This window comes from Chrysochloris asiatica, unplaced genomic scaffold (genome assembly GCF_000296735.1).
Source record: "Chrysochloris asiatica unplaced genomic scaffold, ChrAsi1.0 scaffold00019, whole genome shotgun sequence".
Taxonomy (NCBI): Eukaryota; Metazoa; Chordata; class Mammalia; order Afrosoricida; family Chrysochloridae; genus Chrysochloris; species Chrysochloris asiatica.
In genome coordinates, this window is record NW_006408537.1 from 26944448 (window position 1) to 26962346 (window position 17899).

Here is a 17899-nt window from a genome sequence, read left to right on the forward strand (position 1 = left end):
TCAATCTGTAGTCCATTAATTCCCAGTGCCTTGTTCTTTGCCATTGCCTTCAATGTACCTTGGACTTGTTCCTTCAGTACCATTGGCTCTTGACCATATGCTACCTCTTGAAGTGGTTGAACAGTGACCATTTCTTTTTGGCACAGTGACTCTTGTGTATTCTTTCCATCTTCTTTTGATTCTTCCTGCTTCATCAATATTTTGCTCATAAAATCCTTCAGTAATTCAAGTCAAGGCTTGAATTTTTCTTTTTTTTCTTTTGTTCTTTCAGCTTGAGAAATGTCGAGTGTGTTCTTACCTTTTGGTTTCTAACTCCAGGTCTTTGCACATTGATATAATATTGACTTTGTACTCCCAAGCTGCCCTTTGAAATTTTTTACTCAGCTCTTTTACCTCCTCATTCCTTCCATTTGCTTTAGCATCTCTATGCTAGATAGCAAGTTTCAGAGTCTCTTCTGACATCAATTTTGGTCTTTTCCTCTCTTGTCTACTTTATGACATTTGCTTTCTTCTTGTATGGTGTTCTTGATGTTATTCCACAGTTCTTATGGTCTTCAGTCATTAGAGTGTAATGCATCAAATCTGTTTTTGAGATGTTTTCTAAATTCAGGTGGGATGGTTCAAGCTCTTGTGGACTTGCTTTTAATTTTCTTCATCTTCAGTCTGAACTTGCATTTAAGTAATTTATGATATGTTGCAGTCTGCCCCTGACCTTGTTTTGACTGATTACATTGAGCTTTTCCACTGTCTCTTCTTACAGATGAAGTAAATTTGTTTTCTGTGTATTCCATGTGTATAGTCGTCTTTTATGTTATTTTAAAAAAGTATTTGCAATGAACAAGCTATTGATCTTACAAAGTTCTGTATGAGTTCTCCATCATGGAACACCTGAGATTATGCTAATCTTCCAGAATACTGATAGTTGGGGAGGATCACCCAAAGTTACACTTTAAAGAGATGATTATCGCCAGATCCTTAAATCACCACCTTGTTGTTAAGTGCTGTAGAGTCAGTTCCGACTCATAGCCATGCTGTATAAGGTTTCTGAGGATCAACTGGTGAACTTGAACTGCAAACCTTGTAGTTCAAACTGACCTTGCGGTTCTGTGCTTATCCTACAGCACACCAGTAAGATTTACATATTTTACAAAAAGTCTGAGAAAGATTTTGCAGTTACAAGTTATCTAAAGCAAATTCTGAAAGAATCAGGGAGAAAGGAAACCTCTTGCCTTATTTTCAATGGGAAGAATTTAAATCTCTTTTTTGCAATTTGTATTAGTCCTTAAAGGATGAATGCTTAACAACTAGCTCTCTGGAAGGGGAAAACCGTGCGAGCTTTCAGCTTCTAAGAACTCCTGTCATAGCCGATTTCAAGCTGTTGACATGAATAAAAAGTTGGGAAGAGATGTGCAATAGCACATCATTAAACTAGTATTACCACCATTCAAATACAATAGATGTGAATAGATCAAGAGCTTAGAGTAGCATGTAGTATAGTAATTAACAAAAGACTGTTTTCTGAGTACTTATTACCTTTGTTTTTTAATATAATTTAATTGTAACTTTATATCCTTTGTTTTTAAATAATAGTTGTGTTTAACATTTCTTAAAAATTAACCATATCTTTTGGGAATCAGTACAAAGTACAAGCTGGCTTCCAGCACACCATTGCATATACTCTTTTTCATATCATATAAATGATTTTATGAATCAGATTTTACTATTAATTTCTGTTTTATAGAAGAAAAGGCCCAAAATTCAAACATATTTTATGTTGTTGTTGTTAAGTGCCATCAAGCTGGTGCCAACTCACAGCGGTCCTGTATAGGGTTTCTGAGAAATCAAACAATGTATTGCATTAGGCAAATCTGCTTCCCAGGACCTCTTCAAAGTGTTCATAACAAAGATGTCAGTTTGAGGCCTAAGGTGCACCTGACCCAAGTCTTGGTATTTTCAGTAATCTCATATGCATGTGAAAGTTGGACAATGAATAAAGAAGACCATGGAAGAATTGATGCATTTGAGTGATGGCGTTAGAGAAGAATATTTAAGATACCATAGACTGCCAGAAGAACAAAGAAATATGTGTTAGAAGAAGTACAACCAGAATGCTTTGGACATATTGTCAGGAGAGACCAGTACCTGGAGAAGAACATCATGGTTGGTAAAGTGAAGGGACAGAGAAAAAGAGGGACAACCCAATGAAATGGGTTGACACAATGACAGCAACAGTGGGCTTAAGCGTAGCAGCAATTGTGAGGATAGCACAGGACCAGGCAGTGTTTTGTTCTGTTGTCCATAAAGTCACTACAAATCAGAACCAACTAGACGGCCCTTAACAACAACATCTGTGCAGGAGGAGAGAGCTGTAACTGTTACCTGGTAGGCTTGAACAGAAGACCTTGTGGCTCACTGTCCATTGCTTATCCTACAGAGCCACTGCATTCCCAATACATTTTATGTTGTTGTTATGTGCCATTGACTCCATTGTGACTCATAGCCACCCTGCATAGGATTTTCAAGAAGCAGCTGGTAATTTGAACCACCAACTGTGTGGTTAAGCAGACTAGTGCTGATCATACCATATATTTTATAGAAATCCCTCTATTCAACTTTAAACAGGACAGAGACAAACCATCTACCTGAGGAAGGTCATCAGCCTTAGGCCATAATGGTGTCCAAAGGATTCATGGCCAGGTGGCTAATTATATATAGACCATAGAAAAAAAGAAACTGGCACAAAATCATGATTGGCAACAGAACTATTCATCACTGTCACATTCAAGACTAAAGATATGGGGAAAGGATCATGATTGGGATGTGTACACTATTGCAGATTAGAAACGTTTACAGATTGGTTCTAGAATGCTTCCACCACTGGCTATTTAGATGGTTATGGTATGATTCATGACCCTGCCCATTACTAAGGACACTCTCAGGAAGTCCCCTGAAGGCATGACTGCCTCTCCCAGGATTGGCTAAGGGAGTTGCAATCTACTTTCAAATGCACTCTGCCTGAGGGTAAAGCTATTTGCTCTACCACTTAATGGTCAGATGAACTCAAATGAAAGCTGAATTTTTGTCACGATTCTAAATGGAATTCTGAAGAACAACCCATGAAGCCAGAATAAGTTTTGTCTGCCCCTAACAGAAGTAGGAGTCCTGGTGTGGCGCTGTAGGAAAAGCACTGGACCACAAAGTCTATTTGAACCACAAGATTGATGGTTCAAACTCACCAGTCACTTCTCGGAAACCTTATACAGGGTTGCTATGACTCATAACTGACTCAACAGCACTTAACAACAACAACAACAACAGAAGCAGGAGTCTTGGTGTGGCACTGTAAGATAAACACTGGACTGAATGGTTGGTTTGAACTGCAAGGTTTACCAGTTGCTCCTGGGAAACCTGTGAATCAAAACTGACTCAGCAGCACTTAGTAACAACAACAGAAGCCGAGTCCTGGTATGGCACTGTAGGATAAGCACTTGGCTGCTAACCACAGGTCAACAATTCAAACCCACCAGTCACTCCTTGGAAACCCTATACAGGGTAGCTACAAGTCAGAACTGACTTGAGAGCACTTAACGAGCAGAAGCCTTTGCAGTCCATCTTGAAGAAATGCTGCACATACACCCAATGTACATGTTGTTGTTAAGTGCCGTCGAGTCGGTTCCGACCCATACTGACCCTGTACAGGGTTTTGTTGTTGTTGTGTACCGTGGAGTCGGTTCCAACTCATAGTGACCCTACACAGAGTTTCCAAGGCTGTAAATCTTTACAGGAGCGGAAAGCCTCATCTTTTTCCTGCAGAGCGGCTGGTAGTTTCGAACTGCTGACCTTAAGGTTCACAGCCTGATTCGTAACCACTACGCTACTGATCTCCTTACCCAATGAACATAGCTCCCCCTAAATAGGCCACTTCCCCCAAATCTCCTCTTATTCCTATGAATAAACATGATACCTTTTCCTCACCTAAAACTCTCCGATAACGTAGTGGTTATAAGTTGAGTGCTAACCTCAAAATCAGCAGTTCAAAACTGCCAGCCATTCTTTGGGGGAAAAGATGCGGCTTTCTGCTCCCATAAAGATTTGCAGCCTTGGAAACCCAATACAGGGTCACTATGAGTCAGAACCGATTCCACGGCACACCATAACCAAAGCCTTTTGTTCAGGGAGTTGGGGGTTAGACTTCATATTAAAGCCCTCTCTGTCCCCGCTTGCAAGCTTCTTTCCTATAATAAACGTTTGCTCATATGGGAACTCTGCTTCTCCTGACGATTCTTAATCCACAGAAGGCAAAAGAGCCCTCTGTTTTAGGGCAGAGGTATAATTAGCACTCCCTGTTACAGTTCCATTGTGTTTTAGGGGAGAAAAGACCCAATTCAAAAGTATTTTATTGATATTGATCTCTGTTCATTCCATTGCATTTCTGACAACTTCCAGTTTCCCTAGATTCTTCGTTTATTCATGTTTTGATTATTAATGGATGTTTGTAGCTATTTTTTCTCATTTAGAGTTGTTTCCCACAAGCAAATGAAAGGCCCAAAGCTTTGCTCCATCCACATCAATTCTACTTTGAAGTGACATATCTTTCTCAGTGCCTTCCAACCTGAGGAGCTCATCTTCCAGCACTGTATCTAACAATGTTCCACTGTTATTCATAAGGTTCTCAGAGGTTCATCCCTCAGAAGTGAACTGTGTATTTCTTCTTCCTAGTCTGTTATTAGTCTGGAACCTGTCCACCATGGGTGACCCTGCTGATATTTGAAACACCAGTGGCATAGCTTCCGGCATCCCAGCAACACCCAAGCCCCTACAGTACGAAAAAACGACAAACACATTTTTTATAACTAGTCACATGTTTGTGAATCCAGTGGACACCAGTATGGCCTAATGCTGATGGTTTCTGACCTAGATCATTTGTGCTTTTTTTGTCTTGCCTTTATCCTGTTTAAGATTTAGTAGAGAGAGACCCCTTTATTAAGTCTTAAACAGAATTAAAAGCAAGACAAAAACAAACACAAACCATCTAGATGAGGGATAGCATAGGCATTAGGCCATATTGATATGCACCGGATTCACAAATATGTGACTAGTTATAAAAAATGAATAAAAGAAATTCATCACAAAATCATGACTGGCAACAGACCAGACTTATTGGTCAGAAAGAGACTGGAGGAACTTGAGACTATGGCCCTCGAAACCACTTCAGGTCTGGAAAGAAACTCAGCTTTGTGGCCCAATTTTCAGCCAAGCAGTGGATAGGAATATAGGAGGGACAACAACACTAGTAAGGTATGCTCACTGTGAAATGAACAGTCATTCAAAATCAAAAGGGCAACATTTACCTAAGAACAAAGTTGAGAAGGGATGGGAAGGAGGGTGAAATGCAAATAAGAACCACAGGGAAGAAATGGGATAGCTGCTGTTGCATGGAGGGATTTGCAGTTATTGAGATGAAATGAAGTACATGATTTGTTGAAAGTAAAACTGATAATCTTGTCTGTAAACCTTCACTCAATTCACAATAAACAGGGTTTGTTTTTTTAAGTAAAAGCTATGAAAATTAATTGGGGAAAATGAATAGGTTCTAGAAAGTTGTCGTTTAAGAAAAAGTGAGTCCTTTCGAAGGAGGACAAAATTATGAACAGGCTACGTGTCCTTTCCCTCCTTTGTAATAGGTACAGAGGTTCTTGGTTTTACTATTATGAAGTCTCCACAGAACGTGTGCTTGGAAAATACCAGTTAAGTAAAGTTTAACACTTAATACCAGTTAAGTAAAGTGGAAACACCTGGGGCTGACCCAAACTGATTAAGGTAATGTCTCAGAGCTAATATATGAAGGTGGAAACATCTTCGAGTGTTGCAGGAGTGAGAACCAGACAGATCTGGGTGGGATCCAGACTTTGCCTCATACTACTTGTTGTAAGAAAAATCACTCAACTTCTTTGGTTTTCAATTTCCCTAAATATAAAATGGAACTAAGAATGACTCATCAAATGCTGTTGAGGAGATTGTTGTTATTAAGTGCTGTCTAGATGCTTCCAACTTATAATGACTGTAAATCTTCCAAGACTGTAAATCTTTTCAGGATCCAAAAGCCTCATCTCTGTCCTGAGGAGCAGTTGGTGGGTTTGAACTAGGCTCCCAGGTAGTTCACAGCCCGGTGCTTATTGTACAGCCACTGAGCTCTGTATGGTAAGAGATAGGATATTTAAAGTACATCACAATGTAGCATAGGTACATAAAGTACATCACAAGGTACATAGCAAATGTAGCTCAGTAAATGATATATTGATGTTAATGAGCACACAGCAACAACAAGAAACCCACCTGTTATTATTGTGTGCTGTTCAGTTGATTCCAACTCCTAGTAACCCTACAGGGCCGAGGAAAGCTACCCTATAAAGGCTTCCTACCAAAAACCAAACCCACGCCCATCATGTTGTTTCTGATTCACAGTGACTGTGGAGAGTTACCGAAACTGTAGACCTTTATGGGATTAGACCGACTCATCTTTCTCTCAAGGGGCAATCGGTGGATTTGAATAACCAGTCTTTCAGTTAGCAACACAATGCCCTACCCACAGCACCACCCGGGTTCCTATAGGGTTTTCTAGGCTGTATACAAATCTTTACGGGAGCAGATCAGCAGGTCTTTTCTCCCATGGAGCAGCTGGTAAGTTCAAACCAATGACTTCAGTTAGCAGACAATCACTTAGCCAATGTGGCACCAAGGCAATTTAAAACTCACTTTGGGTTACATACAGATAGCTTTGTTTTTTTTTCTTCTCCATGCAGACACCATTAAGTATTTTGAATATAAGCAAGGGAGGGTTCTGAGCTGTCACATTAGCTGTATTACTGGTTTAATTCTTAATGTTACACAGATTAGAGGACCTTTACTATTCTTTTGCTCTTTCTTTCTTCCTCTTACTCAACAAATATTTCTCCAGCAACTACTATATGCCAGGAATTATGGGAGTCTATGGAGTCCTGGTGTGGTGCTGTGGGCTAATGTGTCAGACTGCAAAGTCGTTTGAACTGCAAGGTCGGTGGTTCAAGCTCATCAGCTGCTCCTTTGAAACCCTATACTAGGTTGCTATGGGTCAGAATCAACTCAATGGCACTTAACAACAACAACATGAGCCTTTTAAAAGTTGAAAAACAATAGATTTTAAGGATGCACAGACTAAAATATTATGCTTCTTTGCTTTCATCAGGAATCATATCAAGTTATTACATATTGAATGTTACAGATAACAGTAACTGGTTATTTTAGGCAGATTGACTATAATATCATGGAACTTACTGCAAAATACTTTTTTAAAATGTGGGATCCGTGTTGGGAAAGCATTGAAATAAAAGACATCTCTTGTTCTGAAACGTTTAGGCACTCACAATCCCTGTTAATTTAAAACAAAGGGAACTTGGTGAGCTAATCGAGCAGTATTCTGTAGAAATTGTAAGAGGAAAAAAATTCTTAAATTTCTATCCAGGTCTACATTTCTCTAAAGAAAATAAGAGTTTCACAAACATCTGCATCTCTGAAACACATGCTGTTGTTAAGTACTGTCAAGCCAGTTCTAACGCATGGAGAGCCTGTATAGGGTTCCAAGGAGAGGCTGGTGAGCTTTGCAGTCCAGCACATTAACCCACAGTACCACACCAGGACTCCAAAATGCATATAGTTACATTTACATTTAAAACATTTCAATAATCTTTATATTTTTTTAAGGAATGAGTCGGAATCCACTTAGTGACAAAAGGTTGGATTTGTTTGTTTTTTTGGGCTTAGTTTGGTTATCACTAGAGGTTATATCGTTGACTTTTCAAGAGTACATGTAAAAGTTAGAATTGCATTTTAACTTTTTATTTTAATTCAGGGTTCCAATGGATGTTCAAAAGGTGCAACCCTTTACTAAATATGCTTAGTTCTTTTTCAGTGTGATTTTCTAATCTCGAAGTGAATATTACATGAGATCTTCTTAAACTATCTACCATAAAATGACATAAAAATATTGTGTTTCTGTAGGAGCATAAAACAGTTTGATGCTTTTTTACTTTTCCTCCAGAGTTTCTTATGTTTTAGTCAGCTATTTCTTCTAGTAAAACTAAGATGATTAATATGTTAGTATGTTTCTCTTCCAGAATTATGAAATTTCATGTTGCAAAACGCAAGTTTAAGGAAACATTACGCCCCTATGATGTAAAAGATGTCATTGAACAATATTCTGCTGGTCATCTGGATATGTTGTGTAGAATTAAAAGCCTTCAAACACGGTAAGAAGTGAAAATGTTATTTTTTGTAATGGAATGGGCTTAGAAACTAGAAGGCAGTAGAGAAATTTTCTGAATTCTATATTCCTCTTCTAATTCCATTCTAATTCATTTTTAGTGAGCAGCTGGACTTTTGCTTTTAACATAGATTTTACTTAAGGATGAAAATCAGGCATTAAAAGCCTCCAATATATGGCATATTGGTAGGAATTATAGAATAAACATTGGATTGTGAACCACAAGGTTGGCAGTTAAAACCCACCAACTGCTCTTTAGAAACCTATACAGTGTCACTATGAATCATAACTAACTTAACATCACTTAACAATACATTGTCTCAGTTTCCTCATCTGTAAATATGGGGACAATATTGGTGCTTGTTTCATAGAGTTGTCATGAGAATTAAATGAGTTAATATACATAACTAAGAACACCTAATAAATCTGACACTGAGTGCTCTATAAATATGAGTGATTCTTGCTTACATCTTTTGCATGATTGTTGCTGTTGCTCTTACTCCTTTTATGATTCTCTAAATCCTAACCATCCTTCAGAAACAAGCTCGTATTTCTCCTTCATTAAACTTTCCCCAACTATCCAGCCCACACATCAGGCCTTGCTTGCCCTCTCTGTCCTCGTACCGTATTTAGAGTGGGTTAGGCATTGGGTCAGCAGGGTCAGCAGTTCACACTCACCAGTCACCCTGCATCTCTCATAAAGATGTATACTCTTCAAAACCCCATATAGGGTTGAGATGAGTCTGAACCAACTCAGTGGCAATGGGTTGGGTTATAGAGCATAAAAAGGAGCCCTGGTGGTGCAGTGGTAAAGCAATTTGCTACTAACCAAAAGGTTGTCCGTTTGAACCCACAAGCTGCTCCACAGGAGAAGAAGAACTTGGTGATCTGCTATCATGAAGATAGCAGTCTGGAAAACACTATGAGGCAATTCTCTTCTGTCATATAGGATTGCTATGAGTTGGAAACAACTCAAAGACACACAACATCAACAATACAGAACATGAGTGGTTTGCAGGTGGCACAAATGTTTAAGAACCCAACTACTGAATGAAACGTTGGTAGTTTGAATCCGCCAAGAGGTGCCTCAGAAAACATGGGCTCACCATGCATTAGAATTGACTTTATGGCAACTGGCTTGGGTTGTTTTGTTGTGTTTTACAGAGCCTAAAATCATTCAATTCTGACATGCTGGGTCAGATAGCTGAGACTGAGAATGAGTGGTTGGCTCTCACAGTGTGTCCTGGCTTCAAGAGTGTCTTGTTGCTCTTGATTTCTCTCTTGTCCTGTATGATGCTAAATGTGATTTGATAGGTTGTACAAAAATGAGCTCTGTTGGTGTAGTAGTTATGAGTCAGGCTGCTTATCTCAAAGTCCGCAGTTCAAAACTACCAGCTGTTCCACAGGAGAAAGATGAGGCTTTCCACTCCTGTAAAGACTTACAGCCTCAGAAACCCTGTACAGGGTCGCTATGAGTCAGGACCAACTCCGTGGCACATAAACAGCCAAGGTAGTGCAAATAGTTAACGTGTATGGCCATCAACTGAAAGGTTAGAGGTTTGAGTCCACCCAGAGGCATCTCAGAAGGAAGGCCTAGTGATCTACTTCTTAAAATTCAGCTGTTGAAAGCCCTAGGGAGCACAGTGCTACTCTGCCACACTGGAGTTGTCGTAAGTCAGAATCCACTGACAGCCACTGGTTAGGTTAAGTTATGATACTAAATATGCACCACCCTTCCCACTGGCATCTTATTGAGCTATTAAAACACTTTGGGGTTCAATGGGCTAATTCCAACCACATGTGGTTGATTGTGTTGTCTTAAAGCCAAAATACTTAGTCAATTTAGGTTTTTAAGAGTCTTGATTCACAAGTTACCTGCATTAATGATTTAATAGTTCTTAAAATGGAAGGAGTGAGTCTTAAATATTTTTGTATTCCCACAGCACACTTAGTCCAGTGTGAGGCCTATTCTAGACCCTTAATAAAAAGTCTTTATGATCATTTATACAAATTACCATTTGTTCATTCATTTATTCAGCAGATTACTATTGAGCTTGTGATGTGTGCTAGGCAGGTCTTATAGGCCTTTGTTGTTGTTAACTGCCGTCAAGTCGATTCCAACTCATAGCAACCCTGAGTAGAATCACTGAGAAGCGGCTGGTGAGCTTGAATCACCGACCTTGCAGTTCAAACCAACTTTGCAGTCCAGTGCATTAACCCAAGGCACCACACCAGTAGTTAAGTTGTTAAGTGCCGTCAAGTTGATTCTGACCCATAGCGACCCTGTATAGGGTTTCCAAGGAGCGGCTGGTGAGCTTGAACCACTGACCATACAATTCAAATGACTTTGCAGTCTGACGCATTAGCCCACAGCGCCACACCAGGACTCCTTGTATGCTTGTTGTTGTTGTTGTTGTTATGTGCCGTGGAGTCGGTTCTGACTCATAGCGACCCTGTACAGGGTTTCCAAGGCTGTAAATCTTTACGGGAGCAGAAAACCTCATCTTTCTCCTGTGGAACAGCTATAATGCTTACAGTATAATAAATAAGAATCACAGCTGAAGGCCAGCACTGTCTACATTTCTATGTAGACAAAAGTAAACTGGAAAGGGGAGTCAGTCAACCTGATAACTGAGTTCTAGAACACACAAAGAAAGTAATGCCTATTTACACTGACTCAAATCTCCTTGAAAAATTGTCTTTAGTCATCCTGTGGTCATGTTACAACCTCTCTAGAGGTGACCTTGGTTTTCTAAGTCCTTTAATAAAACTGTCTTTGGCTCCCAAGGTTGAACTGCTACAGAATTTATAAAACAAATTTGAAGTTTCTAGTTCATGAAGTGTACATCCTCCAACTAGATAGTGAATTCCACAAGACAGACACTCTTTCTTTTTATACCTCCCATGTGTCAGATGTGCAATAAACGCACACTAAATAAACCATTCTTTTGAAACTACAAAATAATCACAATTGTGATTTCTTCATATTTTAAAGTACTTGAAGTCAGGACTGTCTGGTCAAAGGTGAAATTACCTGATGACAGTTTTGCCTCCAAAAGATCACCTATAAGCTATCATGTGCCTGAATGAAAATGTTAATGTCACGTGTAATTCTCATGCTAAAAAAATGAGCCCACCAACTGGACCAAATCTATCTTTACATCACCTTATATAGATCAATGATGTTGTTAGTTGTTAGGTGCCATTCATTCAGTTCTGACTCATAGCAATCTTATGCACAACAGAATGAAATACTGCCTAGTCCTGTGCCATCCTCACAACTGATGCTGTGTTTGAGCCCAAGGTTGTAGCCACTGTATCATTCCATCTAGTTGAGGCTCTTCTTCTTTTCTCTTTTTTGTTTGCCTTCTACTTTACCAAGCATCTTGTCCTTCTCCAGGGTCTGGCCCCTCCTGATAAAATGTCCAAGCACATGAGATGAAGTCTTGTCATCTGCTCTTCTAAGGAGCCTTCTGGTTGTACTTCTTTCAAGACAGATTTGTTTATTCTTTTGCCAGTCCATGATATATTCAGTATTCTTCACCATAATTTAAAGGTATCAATTTGATCTTCCTTATCCATTATCCAACTTTTACATATTTATGAAGCAATTAAAAATACCATGGCTAGGGTCAGATGCACTTAAGTCCTCAAAGTGACTTCTGTGCTTTTTAACACTGTAAAGAGATATTTTGCAGCAGATTTGCCCAATCCATCATTTGATGTCTTGACTGCTACTTCCATGAATATTGATTGTAAATTCAAATAAAATATTGACAACTTCAATATTTTCTCTATTTATTGTGATGTTTGGGAGAAAGATGAGGCTTTCTGTTCCTGTGAATAGTTAAAGCCCCAAAAACCGTATACAGGGTCGCTATGAGTCAGAACTGATTTGACAACACTTAACAACATCCTAATGTTGTTTATTGGTCCAGTTGTGAGGATTTTTTTTTTATTTTATGTTGAAGTATAATCCATATTGAAGGCTGTAAGTTTTCCTTGCTCTTGACTAAGACTGAGCCCTTCCCTTCTTTCTTGTCCAGTATGATGCTATATGTTGTTGTTGTTAAGTGCTACCAAGTCATTTCTGACCCATAGCGATACTGTGTAGGGTTTCTGAGGAGCAGCTGATAAGCTTGAACTGCTGAAATTGTGGTTCAAAACAACTTTGCAGTCCAGCACATTAACCCACAGCAGATACTAAATGGGAGTTCCTAAATGGGCCTTCATTAGCAAGTGCTTTAGTTCTTCTTCACTTTCAAAAAGCAAGTTCTTGTCATCTGCACATCGCAGGTTGTTAGGGAATCTTCCTCCAATCCTGATGCCACATGTTTCTTCACATTGTTCCGCTTCTCAGATTATTTGTTTAGCATACAGATTGAATAAGTATGGTGAAAGAATACAATCCTAACACACACCTTTCCTGATTTTAAACTATACAATATTCCCTTGTTTCCTTCCAAAGACTGACTCTTGGTCTATGTACAGGTTCTTCATAAGCACAATTAAATGTTCTGGAGTTCTCAGTCTTCAAAATGTTACCCATAGTTTGTTATGATCCACACAGTTGAATGCTTTTGCATTATCAATAAAACACAAGTAAACATCTTTCTGTTATTCTCTTCTTTTTCAACCTACATTGATCTGACATCAGCAGTGATATCCTTCATTCCACATCCTTTTCTGAAGCTGATGTGAATTCCTGACCATTTCCTGTTGGAATACTGTTACAACCATTTTTTAGTTACTTTTAACAAAATTTTATTTGCATGTGGTATTAATGACATTGTTCAATAATAAAATTTAAAGATGTTGTTATTAGGTACCATAAAGTCAGTTCCAACTCATAGCAACTCTGTGTAGCATTTCTGAGGAGCAACTGGTAGATCTGAACTGCCAACCTTGCAGTTAGCAGTTCAGTGCTTATCCTACAGTGCCACACCAGGATGCCCAAATTAAAGATAGCTATATTAAATTATTTTCAAAACACTCCATTCAATTTTCAGCACTCATAACCAGATCTTCTTTTCTGACAGTGTTGATCAAATTCTTGGAAAAGGGCAAATCACATCAGACAAGAAGAGCCGAGACAAAATAACAGCAGAACACGAGACCACTGATGACTTAAGTATGCTTGGTCGGGTAGTCAAGGTTGAAAAGCAGGTACAACTCAACTACACTGGTTAACTTTCTAGCCAGAATTTCTAAACTAAAATATAGTATAGACAATTGGATTCATCTTAGTGATTAATATATTTTATAAAGAAAAAAATCAAGAAGGAGTTAGTGAAATCTTTGTGTGTAGACAGTGTTCTCTAAAACACATTTGGATGCCCACATAAAAAACAAACAATTTCATCTCATCAATTAATAATTGAACTGGAAACAATTGTAGATTTTCACTAATGTAATAACCAAGACATCTTCATCTTTTTCATGTGTGTTTTGGTTATTTCCATTATTGTCTTTGTTGTCTCCTTTTGAAAATAATACAAAGTCTCATCATAATTATGATGGCACATTTAATATTTGTTCATTCAAGAGGTTTTATCTTCAATACAAAGACAATTTTCTAGATATCAAACAGTTCCTTGATTTTAATCAGAAATGTTCTACAGATTCATTTTGAAACATTTTATACCTTAATTTTTACGTTCAGAATCACCTTGATTGATATTTAAGATTTTAATTTCCTTATATGCTAAGTTACTTACTAAAGTAGAGGTTCAGAACGTCTTCATAGAACAGTGTTAGGAAAGACAATCTGATTGGGGTGGAGAGACTTGAAGTTGCATTTGCATAGTGCTTATACAATTTTTGAGAACATCAATTGTCCATTTGAAAGAGTTAGAAGGAGGAGCTGCTGATGGTGACTATAGGCATTGGCGCTTCCCTCTCCCTGTAAATTCTCCTTCTGCCCACCGCTGCTATACTGTGCATTCATTCACTACAGGTCAGAACTGCATTATACTTGAAATCCAATATTTATTGAACTATACTGATGCACCTTGATGTCACTTTTAAATCCTAGAGGTGAAGCCCATTGTTAACAATACTCATGCGTCATCATTTTCCCCACTTTTAGGTACAGTCTATTGAGTCCAAACTGGACTGCCTACTAGACATATATCAACAGGTCCTCCGGAAAGGATCCGCCTCAGCCCTCACTTTGGCTTCATTCCAGATCCCACCATTTGAATGTGAACAGACATCAGACTATCAAAGCCCTGTGGATAGCAAAGACCTATCCAGTTCTGCACAAAACAGTGGCTGCTTATCTAGATCAGCTAGTGCCAACATTTCACGGGGCCTGCAGTTCATCCTAACGCCAAATGAGTTCAGCACTCAGACTTTCTATGCGCTTAGCCCTACTATGCACAGTCAAGCAACACAGGTGCCAATGAGTCAAAGCGATGGCTCCTCAATGGCAGCCACCAACAACATTGCAAACCAAATAAATGTGGCACCCAAGCCAGCAGCCCCAACAACTTTACAGATCCCACCTCCTCTCCCAGCCATCAAGCATCTGCCCAGGCCAGAACCCTTGCACTCAAACCCCACAGGCTTACAGGAAAGCATTTCTGACGTCACCACCTGCCTTGTTGCCTCCAAGGAAAATGTTCAGGTTGCACAGTCAAGTCTGACCAAGGACCGTTCTCTGAGGAAAAGCTTTGACATGGGAGGAGAAACTCTGTTGTCCGTCCGTCCTGTGGTGCCGAAGGACTTGGGTAAATCTTTGTCTGTACAAAACCTGATCAGGTCAACAGAGGAATTGAATATACAGCTTTCGGGGAGTGAGTCAAGTGGCTCCAGAGGCAGCCAAGATTTCTACCCCAAATGGAGAGAATCCAAATTGTTTATAACTGATGAAGAGGTGGGTCCCGAAGAGACAGAGACAGACACTTTTGATACCGCGTTGCAGCCTGCCAGGGAAGCTGCTTTTGCATCAGACTCTCTAAGGACTGGAAGATCACGATCATCTCAAAGCATTTGTAAGGCAGGAGAAAGTACAGATGCCCTCAGCTTGCCTCATGTCAAACTGAAATAAGTTCTTCATTTTCTTTCTAGGCATAGCAATTCCTTTAGCCATACATATCATTGCATGAACTATTTTGAAAGCCCTTCCAAACAGTTGAAATTCCAAGAATCAGGATGACCATGAAAGGCAGTCATAAACCCATTATCTTTTCATTGCATGAAAATGCATGTTTAGGGATGGCTGAAATTCCAAGGTACATCGACATTAGCCCATTCATTTAGTTAACAACGTACCTGGAGTTAAAAATTCTGAGAAAACAAACATTACTAATGCTGGGGGTGGGGGGGTATGAAGGTACCAAGATTAGCTTGTTTACAAGATTTGACACTGTGTTTTGAAATTTTAGGCATTTCTACTTCGTGGTTAAATACAAACTACATTTTCAAAATTAGGCCACAATGTATATTTAAATGCAACAGCTATCAACAGTGACTAGCAAGGTATAAAATAAAGCAGAACTGGGGAGTAATGGAAATGGTTGCTTGTTCTGAAACATGTTTGCCCATTCATTCCTATCCGGTCATTTTATTATTAATGTAATTTGAATGTTGGTTTTTGTCCTTCTGGTGACTTAGCTCTGTGGCAAGTGCTTTTGCACATCATTTTCATATCGTTGCTTAAGATCAGAATGTTCTTGAGTTAGAAAATGTGCAAATCATGAAATTCAAGGTCAGTGGGACAAATAAACTATCTGACAAATACAACTTTATGGAAACATATTCCCTGATGGCTGGATCAACTTTGTAAGCGGTCAGTTTACAAAGCAGAAGAACCACTGCTAGAACAGCCAATGTGATTAGGTTGACCTCTCAGCACTGATCCCAACTCCAGTGGTGTGTGAAAAGTTATTCTCATTAACCTGACATAGGCAGGACCCTGGAGAATCTGAGATGTGAGTGGGACTGAAATGGGAAATTCTTGAGAAGAATGAAGAAACAACACCAAGAAGTAAATGAATATAAAGAAGGTAACCTCCCCCTCAGAGGGTAAACTAAAATAGAAGCAAACTAAGATAGAATTAGAGTTAAAAAAAAGTATTGCTAGGAAATTCAACTACACAAACATCCCTTATTCTTATATGCTGCTGTTGATGTTAAATGCTGTTGAGTCGGTTCTAACTCATAGCGGCCCTGTAAAGGATTTCCGAGGAGGGGCTGGTGAGCTTGAACCGCCGATCTTGCAGTTCAAGCTGACTTTGCAGTCCAGCACATTAAACCACAGAGCCAGGCATTTTAAAATATGTCCTTAATTTTTTTTTGCTATCATATAGTACATTTTGCATATGAAAGGTCATAGAGCAAAATCATGGAGTCTGCTTTAAGTAAAAGCAAAATAAGTTTATTTAGTGACGGAACAATTCTTGAATCAGAGAAGCACAGAGAGCATCCAGGCAGTTACAAAGTGTTCCACTAGTCAAACATCAAGCAGGTCGTAAAAATTAAAATATCAGAAAACAATTGTTGTTGTTATGTGCCGTGGAGTCGGTTCCAACACATAGCAACCCTGTACAGGGTTTCCGAGGCTGTAAATCTTTACAGGAGCAGAAAGCTTCATCTTTCTCCCATGGAACAGCTGGTAGTTTCGAACTGCTGACCTCGCGGTTCACAGTCCGATTCGTAACCACTACGCTACCAGAGATCCTTATAGTAGGACAAAAAAAAATCTGATTGGCTAACTAATTCGACGGCACTTAACAACAGCAACTAAAGTAAGGTCTTCTGATAGGCTATCTTCTATAAACCCTTACGCATATTCCTAGGCAAGCTCCTTGTCTAAGCATCTTTCTTGTTGTTGTTAAGTGCCGTTGAGTCAGTTCTGACCCACAGCAACCCTGGATAGGGTTTCCAAGGAGCTGCTGGTGAGCTTGAACCACTGACATTGTGGTTCAAGCCAAATTTGCAGTCGAGAGCATTAGCCCAGAGCATCCCACCAGGATATAATAGTTAATCCTGAAGGCAAATTGCCCCTCCCTTGTTTATACATCAACAGTCAGGAGTCACCTACTCAGAAGCAGAAGCAGAGTGTCAGCCAAAATGAAGCAGGAATCAGACTCTTGTAAGACATTTAGTACATTCCAAGTACTCCAGGTTTGGAAGGGCCGTTCTTCAAAGATAAACCTCAAAAGTAAACTTCCTTTACTTTTATACTATAGGGGATGTTTTCTATTCGCCCCAAGAATGTTTCCCCAAATCTGAAATTACCCTGCCAAGTAACACTAACAGGGTCTGCAAATCAAAACACTTAATAAAGCAGGGCAGCATAAAGATCAAGGCAAAACAAAATGATAGGCATAGTTACCAGAAAGTAAGCAATACTGACTGCTTATAGAAACCAATCTAGCTATCTCAGATCACTAGACTTTCAGCCAAAGTAATGGCATTCTAACGTAAGGAGTCCTGGTGTGGCGCTGTAGGATCAGCACTGTACTCCTAACCACAAAGTTGGAGGTTCAAACCCACTAGCCGCTCCTTGGAAGCCCTATACAGGGTCCCTATGAGTCAGAACTGACTCCACAGCACTTGACAACAACAACAAAGTAAAGATAAAAGAGCTATCAC

At 39.3% G+C, this 17899-nt stretch overlaps 1 protein-coding gene across 5 annotated transcripts in view; it reads left to right on the top strand.

Annotated features, from left to right (window-relative positions):
- Nucleotides 1-16172, top strand: part of KCNQ5 (potassium voltage-gated channel, KQT-like subfamily, member 5) — a 771186-nt gene extending 755014 nt beyond the window's left edge. For all 5 annotated transcript variants that reach the window (XM_006835755.1, XM_006835757.1, XM_006835759.1 and 2 more), the window contains 3 exons: nucleotides 8154-8285; nucleotides 13339-13465; nucleotides 14388-16172. In XM_006835755.1, the coding sequence (XP_006835818.1) occupies nucleotides 8154-8285; nucleotides 13339-13465; nucleotides 14388-15350 (1222 nt within the window). In that variant the 3' untranslated portion in view covers nucleotides 15351-16172. The remainder of the gene's footprint in view (nucleotides 1-8153; nucleotides 8286-13338; nucleotides 13466-14387) is intronic.
- Nucleotides 16173-17899: the final 1727 nt, after the last annotated feature.